General features: G+C 41.2%; 1 protein-coding gene and 1 long non-coding RNA gene across 3 annotated transcripts in view; one reads left to right on the top strand and one right to left on the bottom strand.

Annotated features, from left to right (window-relative positions):
* The window catches only part of Hsf2bp (heat shock transcription factor 2 binding protein), a 90,868-nt gene that overhangs the window by 47,113 nt on the left and 23,833 nt on the right, over window positions 1-19,922 (bottom strand). For both annotated transcript variants that reach the window (XM_085679826.2, XM_048451313.3), the window contains exon 6: window positions 10,937-11,054. In XM_085679826.2, the coding sequence (XP_085535952.1) occupies window positions 10,937-11,054 (118 nt within the window). The remainder of the gene's footprint in view (window positions 1-10,936; window positions 11,055-19,922) is intronic.
* LOC125411332 (uncharacterized) overlaps window positions 1-19,922 on the top strand; it is a 49,466-nt gene that overhangs the window by 14,842 nt on the left and 14,702 nt on the right. The window lies entirely within an intron of this gene.

The following is a 19,922-nucleotide window of genomic DNA, read 5'->3' as shown; positions in this document are numbered from 1 at the left end:
GAATGTCTCTACAAAAATAAGTTAAATAACTTACTAGGAGTAAAATCAGGTAACAGTTAAAATTGACCAATAATAAATATATAGCATAAAATTTTTAAAGTAAAGCTAGTAAAACACACATGTGGGGGTGGCACTTTATGAACAGTGGTAATGGTAGTCCAGTGTAGGCAGAGGCTGCTTGTTCGTTCCCAGACACCCAGACACAAAATAATCACACAGAAACTTTATTAATTAGCCAGGAGATGGTGGCTCACATCTTTAATCCCAGCATTCAGGAGGCAGATCTCTGTGAGTTCAAGGCCAGCCTGGTCTACAAGAGCTAGTTCCAGGATAGCCACCAAAGCTACAGAGAAACCCTGTCTCAAAAACCAAGGGAAGAGAGAGAGAGAGAGAGAGAGAGAGAGAGAGAGAGAGAGAGAGAGAGAGACTATACTAAAACACTGCTAGGCTCAGGCTTATTATTAACTAACCCTTACATCTTAAATTAACCCATTTCTATTATTTTATATTTTACCACGAAGCTCATGATAAGGTTTCAGCAGAGGGGCATCTTTCTTCTTCAGTGGCTACATGACATCTCTCTGACTCCACTTTCTCTCTCTCTCCATCTCTGTTTAGATTTCCTGCCTAGCTATATTCTACCTTGCCATAGGCTGAATCAGCTTCTTTTAATTAACCAATGGTAGTAAAACATATTCACAGCATACAGAGGGGAAATCCCACATCATCTCCCCTTTTCTGTCTAAATAAAAAGGAAGGTTTTAACTTTAACATAGTAAAATTACATATAATAAAACAGGTTTAAGCAAGAATTACAGTTACAATATTTAGTTTATTTGTATCTGGCAAAATTGAAGAAAATATACTATTATCTATTTTATCTTTATGAATCTAAAGTTTTATAACTAATTTATTTTTTATCATAACTAAGGGTAACTATAATTATAACTATCTATTTTTCAACTCCATCAAAGACCCCAGAAGGATATAATATTACCTTAGTAGACAGGAAAGAAACTGTATAAGAAACTTACAAAACTCCTAATTGACAGAGACATCTTGCTGCCTAGACAGTCACTCAAAGTCCTTCTGTAACATTGGGGCACCCATCTTCAGCCTAGAGGCCCATAGTATCTTACAGACTTTTCCATGAAGCAGGAAATTTGAAGATCTCTTATGCCTTGCACTAGCAAAGTTTCTCAGTTGTTTTCTACGCTGTCCTGCAGAATGTCTGGTAGACTCTTTCATGAAGCAGGATCCTTGAAGGACTGTCTCACCTTCTTTAGGCAAATTTAGCAATCATTTTTCTGTGGGTCCTACATGTCAATTTCATACAGCATACCATCAAGCAGTCCAGACAAAAGAAGTTTCTTGCCCAAATGACTAACCAACTTAAGGTTAGCTTTTTTGATACCCATCATCCTCTTGAAGTAGATTGGTGCTGCCAGGAGCAGATGTGTCTCATTGTTATAAAAAGTCCTAAGTTTGGGGGCTGGAGAGATGGCTCAACGGTTAAGAGCACTGACTATTCTTCCAGAGGTCCTGAGTTCAATTCCCAGCAACCAGATGGCTCACTACCATCTATAATGAGATCTGGTGCCCTCTCCTGGGGTGTAGGTACACATGCAGACAGAACACTGTACATAATAAATAAATAAAACTTTTTTAAAAAGTCCTAAGTTCTTAAACATTTTAAATGCCATATTCTGTTAGTCTTTAAAAGGCTTAAAAAAATAACTATCCATCTAAAATATGTCTTTGTACATCTAGAAAACCTAAGTAACACGACTACAAGCTTGACTATTATAGACGGCTATTTATTAACCTGTATTTCTAAATTATATACAATTACATTTTTAAATGCAACACAATACCTTAATCAAGAGCAAAAATATACATATAACAAAACTGACCTTAAATTTGTATCACTAAACCAAGATCCATACAAATGCAAAGTATTCATCTCTATATCAGTCCAGGCTACATGGCAACAGTCCTCTCATTTGTAGTAATTATGACAACAATTACTGGACACAATAAAAGAACCCTCTCTTAGGATCTGTGAGCAACAACACCCTTTTCCAAGGAAAAAGTATTGCTTGAGATAAAAAGAAAAGCTTTCAAGCAAGCCCACACAATGCAAGTCAAAAGACAGAGCCTGGGTTTCCCAGAGTGCAGGCAAAGGAGGAGAGCACAGAGGAGGAGGCTCCACGACAGAATTGCCTAGTGCACATGACAAACATCCTGAGTGCTAGGTTGGCAGAATCACTTGAGAGTCTGAGGCAGACACTGAGACACTGAGAAGATTAAGTGTTGCAAACGAAGGATGAGGCGCAGACAGTGACCTGCTTAGACAAACATCAGCTCTCTTCAGGAAAATATAACAGAGCCCAGAGGCCCTACAACATATTCTCAGAAAATGGCCAGTAGACAGACCAGCAGATATTTAGTTAGCAGGGACAGAGAATATGTGGAGAATTAAGTACTTTGGTTCAAATATAAAGAACTGCCAAAATGCTCTATGGCCATAACTTTTTCATATAGCAATTAATATAAAAATTCTATGAGGGTTACAAGTTTATAAATAAAGGTGGAATGGGCAACAGAACCATGTCAGGATGTATTGCAGCCTGGAGAAAGAAGAAATCAGGACACTGACACAGTCTATTTAAAGGGACTAAGAAAATAATGGCACATGCATACACACCACAAACACCTACTACACCTTCTGATGGGAGGCTGGGCTTCCCCAGGACTTCAATGAGAAAGGCATGCTCTTTGGCTTATCTTTACCACATCACAGACTAGCACATGGATACAGAAAGATAGTCACAGCAGTAATTGAGAACTTCAGCAGGGTACAATGCACACAGACAAGGTCTCCCTTCTTCTCATATGTCCAGGGACAATTTTCAAAGCAACAGCAATACCAGGAGTCAGAGAGACAAAAGACACTAGCACTATCCAGAACAGTGTCTTAGTTTGGTTTTCTATTGCTGTCAGAAAACATCAAAGCAAAAAGCAACTTGGGAAGTAAATGGTTTCCAACTCTCAGGTCACACTCTGTTGAAAGTCAGGGCAGGAACTCAAACAAGGCAGGAACCTGCAGGCAAGAGCTGATGCAGAGACCACTGAGAGCTCTGCTTACTGACTTTCTCCTCCTGGTTTGATCAGCTTGTCTTCTTATAGTATCCAGGATCATCAGCATAGAGGGGGCACTGCCCACAGAGAGATGAGCTCTCCCACATCAATCGTCGACCAAAATAATGCACCACAGGATTGCCCACAATCAACCTAGTGAGTGTATTTTTTCATCTGTCTTCCCAAGATGACTCTAGCTTGTGTCAAACTGACAAAAAAAAAAAAAAAAAAAAAAACCCACAAAACACAAAACTACCAGCACAGCAGGGATTCTCAATCCTCCCACCTCCCAACAGGCTGCTGGTCATCTGAGTTTCATTAGCAATCTCATCCTTAATAAACTATGTAGTAGGCCTTTGGTCTGCTTAAATGCAGAGCTTCTGGAGACAGCCCTGAGGTCTCTACTCAGTATCTCAAAAAGGGGAAAGTCTACTTCAGATCACAAACACACAATCACAAGTCCCCCACTGTTACCAACTGCTGCTCTTATAAAGGTCATAAGAGCAGGACTGAGTAATATCAAGAGCTACACTATGACCCACCAAGCTCAAAACATCTTTCAAACACTGTTTTCAAAAACAGAAAGTTGTCATGAAACAGACCAGCCAATTTTCTCTAGACATCAAAAAACAAAGCTACCATAGTCATGAGGATGACTATGGTTCAGGGACACCTGGGGAACTGTGTCTTGCTGATTCATCACTGTCATATAACTTAAAAGTGGCAAAAATCACTCATACATCAGCAAATGTCTTGAATTTTCATATCTGTTCTCAGATCAGTTGTCCTTAAGATGTTAAAATGGAATCAACGCAATTTTGACAGATATGGTGTCACCTTAGCCCTGTGTCTTGCTAAAGACCTCTAGATCATTTAGGAGTTACCACGCCAACCTAGAAAACTCTTGTTTCTTGTGCAAGTGCTTTCTCCATATGAGAATTCCATTTCAACAAAAACTATTTATGAATGCTGTATCAAGTTTTCAATTGTCAAGTGGTCCAGTATCTGCCCCCTGACCCTATTATAAACACAGCTGACATTAAGAACAAAAGGAATAAAGGCAAAACAGAAAACAAACATGTTGCAAGACCTGTGTATTGTTAACTATGTGGCCTTAAAGTACTTAGTTATCAACCTGGATTCCTGAGTAAAACAAAGCTTCCATAACAGAAGTGTTCTAAGAGCTACCTTAATGTTTTAAAGGAGAAAAAAAAATGTTTTAAATGGGAGGGGATGATCTTGGAAAGCCACCCAGGTAATTCTGCTCAAAGAAATGGAAGCTGTCTCCTTTCAAGGGACGAGACCTGAGACAGGACAGAAAGCACTCCCTTGCTCTTCTTCAGCCTGACCTGCTAGGGAGTCACCTGAAAAGAAAGTGATGTAAGGAGACCACCTTTGTCACCCTAAAGCAACACCTGCTCCATGAGCACCCAGTACTAGAGAACAAGCCAGCCAAAGACAGAAAGATACCAGAAACAGACACAGGGTTACTCATCCTCAGCTAAACCCAACAGACAAATCGGCACCACTGACCAAGTCTAAGGTATAGAAACAAGTTTCTCCTCAAAGACTGCATGCACTGTGAGAGAGAACTGGTTAAGATGTTTAATCTCACTGGGTGCTGGAGACAAGACCCAGCACTTACACGCCAGGCAACGTTCTACCAATGCCCTACACACCTGTCCCTGGTCAGATGGCTTGTGACAGAAACCTACAGTTGGAGGTCTACTCATTTTTTAAAAGGAGCACAACAATGAAGTACATCTTTATACTGCACTGGGGCCCAGTTCCAGGACCTTGTGCATACTAAGCAGCCAGATGCTCTCCCACTGAGCCAGTCTCAGTCCTGCTAATTAACTACTTAACATACTTATTTAGATCTGGTGTCCCCACCCCTCCCATGTAAGAATCTAAAACTGTGATTTACAACTGATGGGGTCCTAACATACTATCTGTATGCTAAGGCTCATCCACTGTATAACACAAAGAGAACAAACCAACACCAGCCCCATTGATTACAAATACACACACACACACACACACAGTGCTTTGAGCATTTTTTTTTTTTTTTTGAAAGGCAGTTGTTATAGTCTGGACCATGTGGTAAAAGCCTGGATGCAATACTAGGAGGTAGTGGAATTTCCAGAGGATGGGGCTGAAAGGAAAGGTCATTAGGTTATTCTGGAAAGGAGTGTAAAGTGTTCCTCACCTGTATGGAGGAGATCCCCGACAAGTGTCATGGAATAGGGTTCCAAGAAAGGACTTGTTCCTAAGTGGACACTTGGTTCTCAGCTGAAGGCTCTAGCCCAGGTCCCAGCGGGGTTGCCAGACCAGTAAAGGGAATAAATACCCTTACCCTGTATGGAGTCTAAGTAGTAGATACCGTGTATGGACTAAGAGGGGTTTCAGAACATAATAAACATGCATGGAGGTCAGAAGAGAGCAGGAGGGAGGACAGGGCTCCACAAGGCCATTTCTAGTCAAGAAATGGTGGACTGTAAAAATACGTCACAGAGTTTGAGCTGCACCTAATCCCTGCTCCTTATACTTTCTATTCTCTTTCCCCACCTGACAGTGTCCTCAGTGTTACCACCTGGGTGGAAATCAGTGGAAGTACTGGCCTGGTGAAGTCTCAGGGCCTTCACAGTAAACTTCACGACAACTATGTGTCCTGCAGGAAAACCAGGCCACCTTTGTGAGCAAACCCACTGTATCATATCTCTCAGTCACACATGGACTGCTAAGCGACCTCTTTCTCAAGAAAGTTCTTATTTGCCAAAGACAATCTTTGGGCTAGTCAGAGTGAGGACTGCTATTTTTGTTATCTGTTTGCTTTGAGACCGGGACTCCTGTAGCCTAAGCTGGCCTTGAACTCTCTATGTAGTTGAGAGTGAACTGAACTTGTGTCTGATTCTCCCACCTCTATTTCCAGGGTGTAAACTACAGGTGTGTACCACTGTGCCTGATTTAAATGGTGATGGGGTTGGCCTCCTGTGTACTAGGCAGGTCCTCTAACAATTAGGTCCTAGCCTCAGCCTCAGGACTGTACTTTAAAATGCTTCTAGAAATATTTCCACAAAGTATTTTAAGACACTAGCAGTATCTGAGAAGCAAGCATAAAGACGAAATGACAAAGCCCACTATCCAGGGAGTGTATTGCTTCTCTCCCATGCTTGTCAACTGAATAACACCTTTAAAAGGCTGGAGAGTTCCTCATGTCTAACGTGAAGCAAAAGTTTTGGTTGTCTGTTTTTATAAAGAGTCAAATGGAAATACCAGTGTCACATGAGAGCAGGGGGAGAAAAATTCAGGAAGTAAACAAATTTCTTCTCTTTGGAAAGTTCCTGAAACTTAGGAAAGCTTTTCCTGGGGTTATATAACAACCACTGGAGGATGAGGCGCACTGCCTGCAGCTGTGTGAGGAACTGAAGGAAAACAGCTTCTGTGAGCCATCACTCATGCTGGGCTCAGAATTTGAGTGATGGAGATGCCTTTGAGTCATACACATTTCAGTAGGGAACCTTAATAAATTTTGGTTCACTAAAAGTTAGACTTGGTATAATCATTCATTTGTCTGTTGTCGGTGCCCTATCTGAGCTAAGCAGGCATTTGCTCACATCTCCTCCCCAAAAAAGTAACACAACACAACCATCTGTGTTACATTTTGGCAAAGAATCTAGTTGCATTCTGTCCCAATAATGAGAAATTAAAGAGGCTGGACTCAAAAGCAATGAAATTGTTTGGTGGAGGGAATGAGAAGGTATAATAGCATTCAGGTTGTGACATGATTTCTGACCAATGATCTTATCTACTTCGACAGTTAAAGTGAGTGGCAAGTAGAATAAAAGATGTGATCTGATCCACAAGCATGAGGAAAATAGAAAGCTACCTGGGAATGTTGTGGGTTTTTAAAACCTCAAAATCCAACCCTAGTGACACATCTCAACCAATAAGGCCACATCTACTAATCCTGGCCAAACAGTTCCACTAACTGAGGTCACATATTCAAATATATGAGGCCAATTTCATTCAAACTATCACAACCACTGAGCTATCTCTCCAGTTCAAGATTTTTTTTTAGAAGTTTTTAAAGAAGGTTTTACATGAAAAAACCAGCAGCTGGAAGAAAACTGAACCCATCTCTGGCCCTGAGGCACCAATTCTGAAAGTGAGCAGCTTTTGATGATAAAATGATAAGAGCAAAACCCCAGGGGAGAAGTGAATCACAGATGTACACACACACACACACACACACACACACACACACACACACACAATCAGCACAGCACAGCAAAGGCCCTATTCAAGTGGACTTAGGCTGCTATCAAAAGCAAAGGGACTTCAGCAGAGAAGAGACTAAAAACCCTAGAGAGAAAAAGGCAAGCAAGATACATGAAAGACAGCCAGGCACATGAAGAAGCCACCTGAGGCTAGAACATGCCAGTGTCACACACTGGATTAGAAGCTGGTTGTATACAAACCTAGAAGGCTTCTGGGAAGGGAAGCCAATGTGATGGCTCTGCAGGCAGTTCTGCAGGCAGTTCTTTCACCATTACTGCCATCAACATGTGCTTACCAAGATCCACAAGCACAGATGTCAAGGAAGGGAGGCAGAGAGGCTACCAGAGAACCAGCCTTTACACACAAAGCTTGCTGGGAAGCTGAAGGGGGGATTACCTGGCCCATAAACACTGACCTTCTAGAGGCCACAGAAGGAAAGGAGACAATGGGCCAGCATCTAGAACTCACACAGACACCAGCACATCACTGTGGAAATAGCTTAGCAGGAAATGGATAAAGGGTACAGACAGGTGATTCACAAAGATGGGACAAACCTGCAGAAAAAACACCTACCTTGCTGGTATTCCAAGTCAAGGGAGGAAAGCGGGTGGATGGCCTGATGATACATATATTTTCTATAGGAATAAATAACAAAATGCTGACAAGAAATAGTATACTGGGAGCATCTTACAGGGTGGTATGGGTGCCCCTTCTCAAAGATCCCACTTCTGGAAAAATTCCTGGAGGAACTCACACGTAAGTCCACAGGAGATATTTACCAAGTGTTCACTGTAGCAGCATATATGCAGAGAAACAAAAAATATTCTAAATGTTCCCTTAGGCTGAGAAAGGTGATCCAAATATTAGGATTTCTGCAATTTTTGAGACCCCCCTCAAAGAAATAAATAAGATCCACAGTCAAGTTTTAACACTATCATAAAGAAAACTACATCGCACTACAGCACACATTGTTCATGCACATAGACATGTCAGTATAAAACACCAGTGCAGATCACAGTGTGGTTCACACAGGATGTCACAGTACACATAGCTCTTACGTCCACTGAACACAACTATAGATTCTGAACAGAATGCATGGAGCAGCTACTTAAGATCTACGACAGGTAACCAGCATATGAGCTGAGGCAATGAGAACAGAGCATGAAGTACCACCAAACCATAGCTTCCATTGGCCTGCACTCAGACTACACAGAAGGCTCTAGCTCAGTCTTGAGAAGAAAAGAGGGGAGGTCTAGTGGCAGCCACAATGATAGAAGGAGCTCCAGGCAACACATTGCTGCAGAAGGGAATGCTTCCCCATCTTGAAGATCTCAATAGCTGCAGACAGAGTTAAGTAGAAGGCACAACAATACTTTAGGCCACACCACACTTCAGCATTCTAGATGGGAACTAAAAAAGGAAGCTTTGGGGGAACAAGAGAGCAGCACAGGCATCCTGGAGGGTCAGCCATTCAGGAAAGTAATCCCACAGTACTATCTGTAAATTTCAAGCCTCACCTCAAGCTGGGCGAGTGTGGACCTCATCATATACAGCATTCTTCCCTGGGCCTCCCACAGGTCCCTGGCAGGCACGAGGAAACACACAGGGCAGCTCCACTAGCATGGGAAACAGCAGGTAAAGACATTCTAGATATGGGGCTGATACTGAAACCATACTGCAACCTGTAACTCAAATCCAACTGTACTGCTGCATTTTCCAAAGGTTTTAAACATGAGGCTCCTAACATAATATTCCCAATGCCCAGGATGCATCCAAAATTATTAGAATATAAAGAGAAAAAGAAACTATCAACTACATGGGAAAAGAGACGCGAAGGCCAAGATGACACAGGTGTTGGAAGTATCTGCCATAGACTTTAAAGAGACTAATGAACTAAATAAGATAAATCTGCAACACATAAGATTTCCAACACACTTGGAAGAATGTATCACAGGAAGAACCCTAATACCCTCAAATTTTCCTGAGATGGGGCTATTATGTCAGCACAGGAATGCTTGTCTTGTGAAAAGCACTAGGTTCCATTCCCAGCACTGACCCCAAAAAAAGAAAAAAATATTTCCTGGCCTAATCTCCAAGACTATATTTACATCACACTCTGATAAAGTTAAATTACCTTCCTTGCAAAGGAGTTTCTGCAGATGCAATCAATCACGATTACTAATCAACAGGCTCTGAGCTGATTAAAAATGTTTATCTAATATGCCTAATCTAAACGCATGAGCCCACAGAAAGCAACAGAGGAAGTCTGATACACACTGTGATGGATAATCATTATCAACTCAACTGGATTTATAATCACCATGGAAAAGCGACTCTGAAAATGTTTCCAGGAAGGTTGAATTCAGAGGAGAGACCACTCTGAATACAAATAGTACCATCCTATGGTCTGGGGTTCTGGACTGAATAAAAAGGATAAAGTGGACTGGTGAGATGTTTCTTTGGGTAAGTATTTCCCACTAAGCCTGGCTGTCTTGTATTCAATTCTTGGAGCCCATAGAGGGAACTGATGCCTATTAGATGTCCTCTAAGCTCCACATACATACTATACTGTGCACACAAATTCATGAGGAGCACACATATGCACAAAGATAAATAAGCAAATAGTATAAAATACTTTCCAAAAGGAGAAACAGAGCTGAGTACCAGCATTCTCCCTCTGTTTCCTGACTATGGATGCCATGTGACCAGCTGCCTCACATTCCTGCCACAACACCTTCCCTGCCTTGAGGGGCTACACCCTCAAACTGTGAACATAAACAAAGTTTTCATTCTTTAAACTGCTCTTGTCATAGTAACCAGAAAGGTAACAAATACAGATGTCAAGTATAAAAGGCTGTGGCATGACAGTGGGCCATGTGAGAAAGATGCAGTTAAGCCTGGACAGGATTCAGCTGGCCACCTAAAAGAATAGAACAAGGAAGCATATTCTCCCAGAGCCTTCCCACAGCGTCCTGCTGCACCACCTTGACTTTGACCTTATGAGATACCCAGCAGAGGATCTGGCCAAGCTACCTCAGATCCTGACCTTCAACACTGTGAGATACAAAATAGAAATTTGTTGTGATTCATTAAAATGATTTCATAAAAAAATAGCTACAAAATTTAGTACCTGGGTAGGAAATTACCTCAGAGTTCATTCTGAGGCCACTAGAAACATGACCCTGAAATATTTAGGATCCATTGATCACTCTAAGGGGTAAATGTTCCTTTTCTTGATTCATTTTTTTCCTGAAATACTGTTTAACCCAACACTCAGCAGGCTAAAGCAGGAGGAACATGAGTTCAAGGTGAGCTTAGACTACACATCAACCCTTTCTCAAATAAAATTAGATAAAATATGACCTAAGATATAACACATCCTTTAAATTCTCAGGCAATTTGTTTCCTATTTTTTAGAACTACTACAAGATCAACTGTGTTTACTTAAAGAGAGGTTCCATCAGCATATTCTAGGCACTGCAGGTTGAGAGACTGTGAGTTATTGTCTACATACACTTTGAGTTTGGTGCACTGGCCAGGCTTTAAGTCCCCCAGCAGCTGCAACATGGTGTCCAAGAGCACCCGACTGGAATTCACCAAGAATTCACGACCACATGCAATGGCAGCAACATCTGCAAAAGACAGAACGAAGCATCAAGACCACAGGCGCAGCACAGAGCACATAACAGTGGACAGAGAGAAGTGACTCTACCAGTTTTCCTCTAACTTCCACACACGCGTCATGGCATGAACACACCTGCATTTTCACTCTACCTATCTCTTGTCTTGCTCACACACACACACACACACACACACACACACACACACACACAATAATAGTAAGAGTAATAATTAATGATAAATAATAAATAATAAGCTTTTTTCTAAAAGACCACAGGTGCTTCACAATCTGAAAAATTCCGACTAGCAGATAGTATATTCCCTGACTACAGACTCAAGGAAAGCAGCATTTAACAATGGTGCTATTCAATTGATGCAAAAATACTAAATAAAATACTGGCAAATCTAATTAAAGAACACATCAGAACCATCATCCACCACGATCAAGGGGGCTTCATTCCAGAGATGCAGGGATGGTTCAACATACGAAAATCTGTCAGCGTAATCCACCATAAATACAAACTGAAAAATACAAACCACATGATCATCTAATTCGATGCTGAAAAAGCTTTAGACAAAATACAACATCCTTCATGATAAAGATCTTGGAGACAGCAGGGATACTCGGAGTAACTCTAATCAAACAAGTGGAAGACTTGTATGACAAGAACTTTAAATCTTTGAAGAAAGAAAATGAAGAAGACAGCAGAAAGAGGAAAGATCTTCCATGTTCTTGGATAGGTAGAATTAACACAGTAAAAATGGCAATCTTACCAAGAGCAATCTACAGATTCAACGTAATACCCATCAAAATCCCAGCAAAATTCTTCACAGATCTCGAAAGAACAGTACTCAACTTCATATGGAAAAGCAAAAAATCCAGGATAGCCAAAGCAATCCTGTACAATAAAAGGCATCACAATCCCTGACTTCAAACTCTACTACAGAGCTACAGTACTGAAAACAGTCTGGTATTGGCATAAGAACAGACGGGACCACCAATGGAACCAAACTGAAGACCCAGATATTAATCCACACACCCTTGAACACCTGAGTTTTTACAAAGAAGCAAAAAATATCAAATGAAAAAAGAAAGCATATTTAACAAATGGTTCTGGCATAACTGGATATCAACATGTAGAAGAATGAAAATAGATTCGTATCTATCACCGTGCACAAAACTCAAGTTCAAATGGATCAAAGACCTCAATATAAAGCCAGCCACAATGAACCTCATAGAAGAGAAAGTAGGAAGTACACTTGAACGCATTGGCACAGGAGATCATTTCCAAAGTATAACCCCAGTAGAACAGACACTGAGAGAAACAATTAATAAATGGAACCTCCTGAAACTGAAAAGCTTCTGTAACGCAAAGGATACGGCCAATAAGACAAAACGACAGCCTACAGAATGGGAAAAAATCTTCACCAACCCCACATCAGACAGAGGTCTGAACTCAAAAATATACAATGAACTCAATAAATTGGTCATCAAAAGAACAAATAATCCAATAAAAAATATGGTTACAGACCTAAACAGAGAACTCTCAACAGAGGAATCTAAAATGGCTGAAAGATACTTAAGAAAATGCCCAACATCCTTAACCATCAGAGAAATACAAATCAAAACAACTCTGAGATTCCATCTTACACCTGTAAGAATGGCCAAGATCAAAAACACTGGTGACAAAATATGCTGGAAAGGTTGTGGGGTAAACGGAACACTCCTACATTGCTGGTGGGAGTGCAAGCTGGTACAACCCCTTTGGATATCAGTGTGGCGATTTCTCAGAAAATTAGGAAACAACCTTCCTCAAGACGCAGTAATACCACTTTTGGGTATATATCCAAAGGATGCTCAATCTTGCCACAAGCACATGTGCTCAACTATGTTCATAGCAGCATTGTTCATCAATGCCTCTAGATCGAAGAATGGAAAAGGAAAATGTGGTACATTTACACAATGGAGTACTACACAGCAGAAAATATTATGATATCTTGAATTTTGCAGGCAAATGGATGGATCTAGAAAACATATTGAGTGCGGTAACCCAGACCCAGAAAAAGACAATTATCATATGTACTCACTCAAAAGTGGTTTTTAATCAGAAAGCAAAGAAAACCAGCCTACAAATCACCATCCCAGAGAACTTAGACCACAATGAGGACCCTAAGAGAGACATACATAGATCTAATCTACATGGGAAGTAAAAAAAGACAAGATCTCCTGAGTAAATTGGGAGCATGGGGACCATGGAAGAGGGTTAAAGGGGAGGAAAGAGGCAGAGAGGGGAGCAGAGAAAAACGTAGAGCTCAACAAAAATCAATCTATCAATAAAATATATACATTTATTGATTTTATACACACACACACACAAAGAAACAATGGTGCTGTTTATGGAGCTGACAAGATGCTGAATGAGGACCTGACAACTGTGAGACTTACTACAAATCAGAAAGTGATGTCATAAACCATGGAACAGAGCACTGGAACCTGGGTATCTGCAGCATCCTGCCCCAGAACACCATAGCAATAGATATCTGGTCCAAGCAGGAAGTGGGACTGATGATCAGTCTTAGCTGAGATCAAGCATTGAGAAACCCTTCAAGAATTGACTAATGATTCCTAACTATGACATAAGTGGGAATCATATGTCAAAGGTAGAGCATGAAAACAATCTGAACAGACTTTCCTAAATGTTTTTTCCTATGGTGATCAGCAAATACCTTGTTACATACTTGAAGGTCTGCAAATGGGCGTGGAGACCAGACCAAGTTATTACACTGGCCCATGACTAGCACACCCAGTACTAGCCCTACCAGTCCAGTATCCACACATAACTGCAAGCATTTATCAGCAAATATTTGTATACAATATTTATACAAATAACACTCGTACAAATCCCAGTATACAGTGTGTTCTCTCTATATCTCCTCTCTTCCCTCTCTCCCTCTACCCACACCTGTGCACCCGGATGTAGCTCTTAGCTACTGCTCCAGTGGCATACATGCTGTCAAGCCCCCTGCCATGATAATGAGGGACTAACCCTTTGAAACTGTAAACAAGCCCCTAACTAAATGCTATCTTTTATGAGTTACTGTGGTCATGGGGTCTCTTCACAGAAATAGAACAGTGACTAAGTCAAGTACCTAATCTCAAGACAGCCCTCTCTGCAGCTATCCTGGAGCCAAGTTCTTTACAGAACAGAGAGCACCACATCTAGATTTTCTGAGACTCATCCATAAAGGTGGAAATTCTGACCTGCAAAATCAACACTCAGAAGGGTCTGTCTACCAGGATTGAATGAAATCCCAAGTTACTTCTCCCATGTCTTAAACTGAAACTCACACACTTATGTAAAATCAGATGCAGTCCTGCACCATTACTGTGTGCAGTTTGCATTTGATCCTGCACAGCATACTGACTATGGGACTTCCTCACTGATCCAGCTACAGAGAAACACAAGTTTCCAACAAAAACTCCACTTCACTGTGTAGGGTCAGCTCCACTAACTTAAGTGTTAGCAAGAAAACACTACAAAGCCAAAACACTGCAAGACAATTAGAAGAATCCTATAATAAACTGAATATTGTAAGTGACTAATGCTAATTTTTCCAAGTTAGCAAGACATGTAACATGACTGACTTATTATCAAAGAGGTCAGAATCATGCCCATGGAATACCAAAACCAAAAAACCTTTGGTGATCTCACAATATCAATTAGCAACCACCTCTCTAGCAACAAACCCCAGAACATAAAGTTTTTAATCTTGATGAAAAGTCAGACTGTGCACTAGGGTCATAGGGGATGACTTCATCTCCAGAAACATTTACAAACATTTATTACACTTGTCTGCTATGCCCACATAATAGACTGGCAGGAATATCACAAACCTCCTACAGCATGCAGTACTCCTACAGCACAGCATGCCAGTGCCAAGAGGGAAACGTGCTGTGTGCAAGACTCCTGAAAGAACAGTGCGTGTCAGAGCCTGTCCCTGCTCCAGAAACCTAGGCTCGTCACAGAACAAGTAAGGGAGGCTGCTTAGGGAGAGATGGCAGACAAGACAGAAGAAGGGAGGAGGGTAAAACTACAGTAAGGTATCTGAAAAAGCCACAAAGAATCACACACACACACACACACACACACACACACACAGAGAGAGAGAGAGAGAGAGAGAGAGAGAGAGAGAGAGAGAGAGACCTAAACATATACATACACAGTTTAAAAGAAATAAAGAAATTTTTCCACCTGGGCTGACAATGAATGTCCCCCACCCCACAAGAGCCTTGACTACCTGACAAAAGCCCAACACCAGTCATTAGAAACCCTCTTTGGTCCAAGAGACCCAAAACATTATAGGGTATTGTTGTTTCCCTTGATTGTCCCCCAGAGATAAAAAATAAATCCCTAATGCTGAAGCCACCATGTACTTTGGACACAGAACCCAAAGGAGGACTTGTTTTATGTTATCAGAAGACAACATGCAGCTTTAAAAAAAAGGAAGCAGCCAACAGCCTTACCAAGCTGTGATACCTATGAACCTCAACAATGACAGGCACAGTAAGATATCCCTAAAGGGGTTTAGTGGTACTGATACCTTGGGAGTACCAAGAACTGTCTAAATTGGACTTAAGGTCCACTCAACAAAAGAGAAATCACGCTTGGTACTAAGAACCTAGCCAACTACCTGGGGCTAGTGAAGTCATGGGTCATGGAGAAGAACCTTTTTCACTAAACCTGCTATTCTAACTACAGTCTTAAATGCTTTTCCTTATACTCATACAGAAGTATAACTCTCATCCCTTATCAAAGAAACTTCTCTTTCTAACATGTGGAGACCATTATAGTCAGGTGCAGTTATGGAGTCCAGTTCCAGCTGCTGCATCAACAACAGAACTCATGTATCTAAGGATCAGGGATCATTGTGGAAAGGGGGGCAGAGAATATAAGCGCCAAAGGAACAGGAAGTTTGCTGTGAGATGAAGTCTCCTAGAAATGTCAAAGAAGCTATGCCCATGAGTCTCACCAATGTGGCTGCTTAAACCATACCTGAACAAGAATGACACCCATAGACAAGCTAACAGGAACATGGGGAAGCTCACAAGACCTCAACCCCAAATAAAGAACTACAGGTAACTAAGGAATGCATGAGTAGGAGAAACAGCTTTCCCAGGAAAGAGCACACCAATTAGCTATCCAACTCCAAATGGTCACCCCTGAAAACATACATACAATTAACATTATACAAAATGAGCAGTTAGTATTTATATATTTGGAACAGACACACACACACACACACACACACACACACACACACACACACACACACACACACTGATTAAAGAAAAATAGACCAGGTTGGAGAGATGACTCAGCTGTTAAAGGCTGACTCAAAACCAAAAATATAAGAAAAATAGAACATGAATTTGAGAGAAAGCAAGAAAAGGTAGATGGGAGGGTTGGGAGAGAGAAAAGGGAAGGGGGAAATGAAGTAATTATATTATAATCCCAAAATTTATTTAAAACTGAAAAATGTAATGTTAGAGCTGGGGCTAAGCATGGTGGAGTCTGCTTGGCATTTGCATACATGAGGCCAGTTCCAAGATTCAATCCCTAGCAACATGAAAAAAATTAATATACAGAATTTTTAAAAGCTGGGCATGGTCACATATACTTATAATCATAACATTTGAGATGCTGAGGAAGAAGAATTTGATGTTTGAGAACAGCCTGGGCTAGTGAGTTTGAGGCCAGCTTAGATTACTTAGTAAAACCTTGTCTTAAAAAAAGAAGAGAGAAAAGGTCATGTTGACAGGAAATCATTATCAAATGCTACCTAAAATGCACAGCCAGATTAGGAGGCAGGGTATGCACTTATGATTTATGAGTCTTCCAAAAGCAGGAAGAGCAGGCAAAAAAGCAAGTTTTCTACTTGTGAGTTAGGTGAGTCACTCTTTACAAGATCACCATTCTTTCATTGCTTTATTGCTCGGGCTGCCCTACACTGAACAATCCCTCAGATCACATGTGCTATGACCTGCCACAGTGCAGCAGATGACAGGATGTAAGTCCATCAGAGCAGGTGGGGTCCCCCGTGCAGATGAAGAAGCCCTGTCTAAAGGAGCTAACCTGGGAAGTGGACCATCTTGTCTTAAAATCCAGACTTTCACTGCTGCACCTAACCTGTCACTTCCTAACCTGTCATTAGGAATTGTGGTAATTTGAATAAGAATGATCCCCGTAAGCTCATATGTTTGAATGTTTAATCACTAGAGAGTGGGACCAGTTGAAAAGATTAGAAGAATTAGGAGGTACGGCCTTGGAGGACGTATAAAACACTGGGTTGGGCTTGGGTTTTAGGGTTTCAAAAGTTCATGCCAATCCCAGTACCTTCTCTGTCTGCAGAGGTAGCTCTCAAGTACTTCTCCAGCACCATGCCTGCTGCCATGCTCCCACCATGATGATAAGAGACTAAACCTCTGCAACTGTATGAAAGCACCTAACTAAACGCTTTCTTTTATAAGAGTTTCTGTGGTCATGGTGTCTCTTCACAGCAAAAGAACAATGACTAAGACAGGAACAATGACTGAACAAGTAAGAAACTTCATATCAGTTTTTGCTTAGAATATGGTAAACTAGAACTGAGCCGCTCCATTCTTCCCCAGGGAGGAGAAGGGAAGGAAAATTCTACAAAATCACAGCTTTTCTTAAATACATCAGGGAGCTAAGGCTGGCTAGGAAACACCTAATCAAAGAGGCCAGACTTCCAGGTAGAGATATGGGACAAACATGCTCAACCCGGAGAAGATGCTCAAAGTCACAACAAACCATATCAAATGTTTAACAAGCCACCAGGACAGCTGCTGCATGAGGCTGACTATGGAAGAGGGACAGGGCTCCACTCCCTAGCTGGGTGTTATACTGCCACATGGGTTTATTGAAATTCCCAGAACTTCTAAAAGATAAAAAGGAACTGGGAGAGTGTGTAAGACTGGAAGATCAGCTTGACAAGCAAGAAGAGCTGTAGACTGCTAGCCCACGGTCTCCACAGTGCTGCTGTACCCACTGAATGGCTCCAGGAGCTGAAAAGCACAAACTTCTGCGGCATCCACTTCAGCAATGCACCACCAGAGTTTAAAACCTTTTTCAGGCAAACCTACAAGTCTTCTTTTCACATGTACACTACTGTGATTTTAGCCAAGTGAGCCTGAATGATGGGCAACAGGCCGCTCTACCCTCTAGCTGACTGTCTGCCTCAAAGCTCACCAGCCAGAAATTCATGCAGTTTAAATTCTCAACCAGCAAAATGACAAAATACATGTATAGTAGACTTTTAAGGTCACTTTTAGAACTAATCAAATGTACAAATGCCTTCTTTTAAATATAGCCTTTAAGGCCTTGACACAGGAGGCTGAGACAGGTAGACTGAGAATATAGTTGCTATGAAGAATGATCAGAGAGCGGCCTTGCTTCAGACAAGGTGCCAGTCAAACCAGAATAATGAACTCTCAGCATCCACCCAACAAGAAACACCACTGGAGGCTGGAGACACGGCACAGAAATTGAGAGCACTGGTTGTTCTTCTTGGAGAGCTGGGTTTAATTTCAAGCACCCACATGATAGCTCACTCCAGTTCTAGAGGATCTAACAGTCCCTTCCGGTTTCCACAGGTACCAGGCATACATGACGGTGCATAGGCATATATACAGGCAAAAAAACCTATGCTGTAGGATAAAACAAAAATAAATCTTAGAAAATAAGTAAGTACCACTAACTTTTAAGGGATTTTTTTAAAATGTCAGCCAGGTATAGTAGTATACCTATAAATAATCTCTGCACTCAAGAAGTCGAAGCAGCAGGATTATTTCAAGTTTGAGCACAGTTTGTCTCAAATTTAAAGGAGTAGGAGGAGAAGTAGGAGTAGTCTACACAGGCCTTTCGTCATACCGATCTCAGTAAGAAGGTAACAACACAGGGCTGGAAAGATGACTCGGGACAAAGTACTTGCCACACAAGCATGAGGACTGGAGTTCAGACGCTCAGCACCCATGTAAATTCTGGCCAGGTATGGCAGCTTCCTGTAATCTCAGCACTCGGGATGCAGAGACAAGAGGTCGCTGGTACAAGCTTGCTAGTTAGACTAGCCAGAATCAGTAAGCTCCAGGTTCAAGAAAACCTGCCATGATCAATAAGGTGGGGAGTAAGCAAAGAAGATACCCACCATCAACTCAGGCCTCTATACATACACACACACACACTCTTGCACATGGACCTACACAAACATGTGAACATACATCATCATCATCATAATGCAAGGGGGAAAGGCAGTTTTTTCTCATATTAACAGCAGAAATCATTCTAACAGTACACAGGATACAACAGAGATGAAAGATCACTATTTAAGCACTTTGTCAGCCTCAGGAAAGTAGAGTTTCCATACCCACTGGGGCATCTCACCTACTGTACTAGGAATCACTAGTCTCTGGTCTATCTCTCACAAAAATGTTGAAGGTTTGGAATGTTACTGTTACTTTTTTATTTTTATTTTTTGAGATAGTCTTCCTATATAGTCCAGGTTGACCTCAAACTCTTAATCCTCCTGCCTTAGGGGCTCCTAAATGTTGAAATTGCAGACTTGTGACACCATGCCAGCTCCTTTATAGTTTTGCTATGAAATTCTTTTGTAGCATTTCTTCAGTGATAGGTTCCATTTATTAGCTTCCAGGAAAAGTTCACTGAAAACACAAAGATTTTAGGATCCTTTAAGTGGAATTTAGTTTAAGTTTAGCTCACAGCTTTTGCTTTAGCCAGACATGAGTAAAACAGCAAGAATTCCAAGTGACAAGTATCTAAATGTACAATTTGTGGCTTTTA

Source organism: Myodes glareolus, chromosome 18 (assembly GCF_982192425.1).
Source record: "Myodes glareolus chromosome 18, mMyoGla1.1, whole genome shotgun sequence".
NCBI classification, from domain to species: Eukaryota; Metazoa; Chordata; class Mammalia; order Rodentia; family Cricetidae; genus Myodes; species Myodes glareolus.
This window is presented reverse-complemented; position numbering and strand designations above follow the sequence as displayed.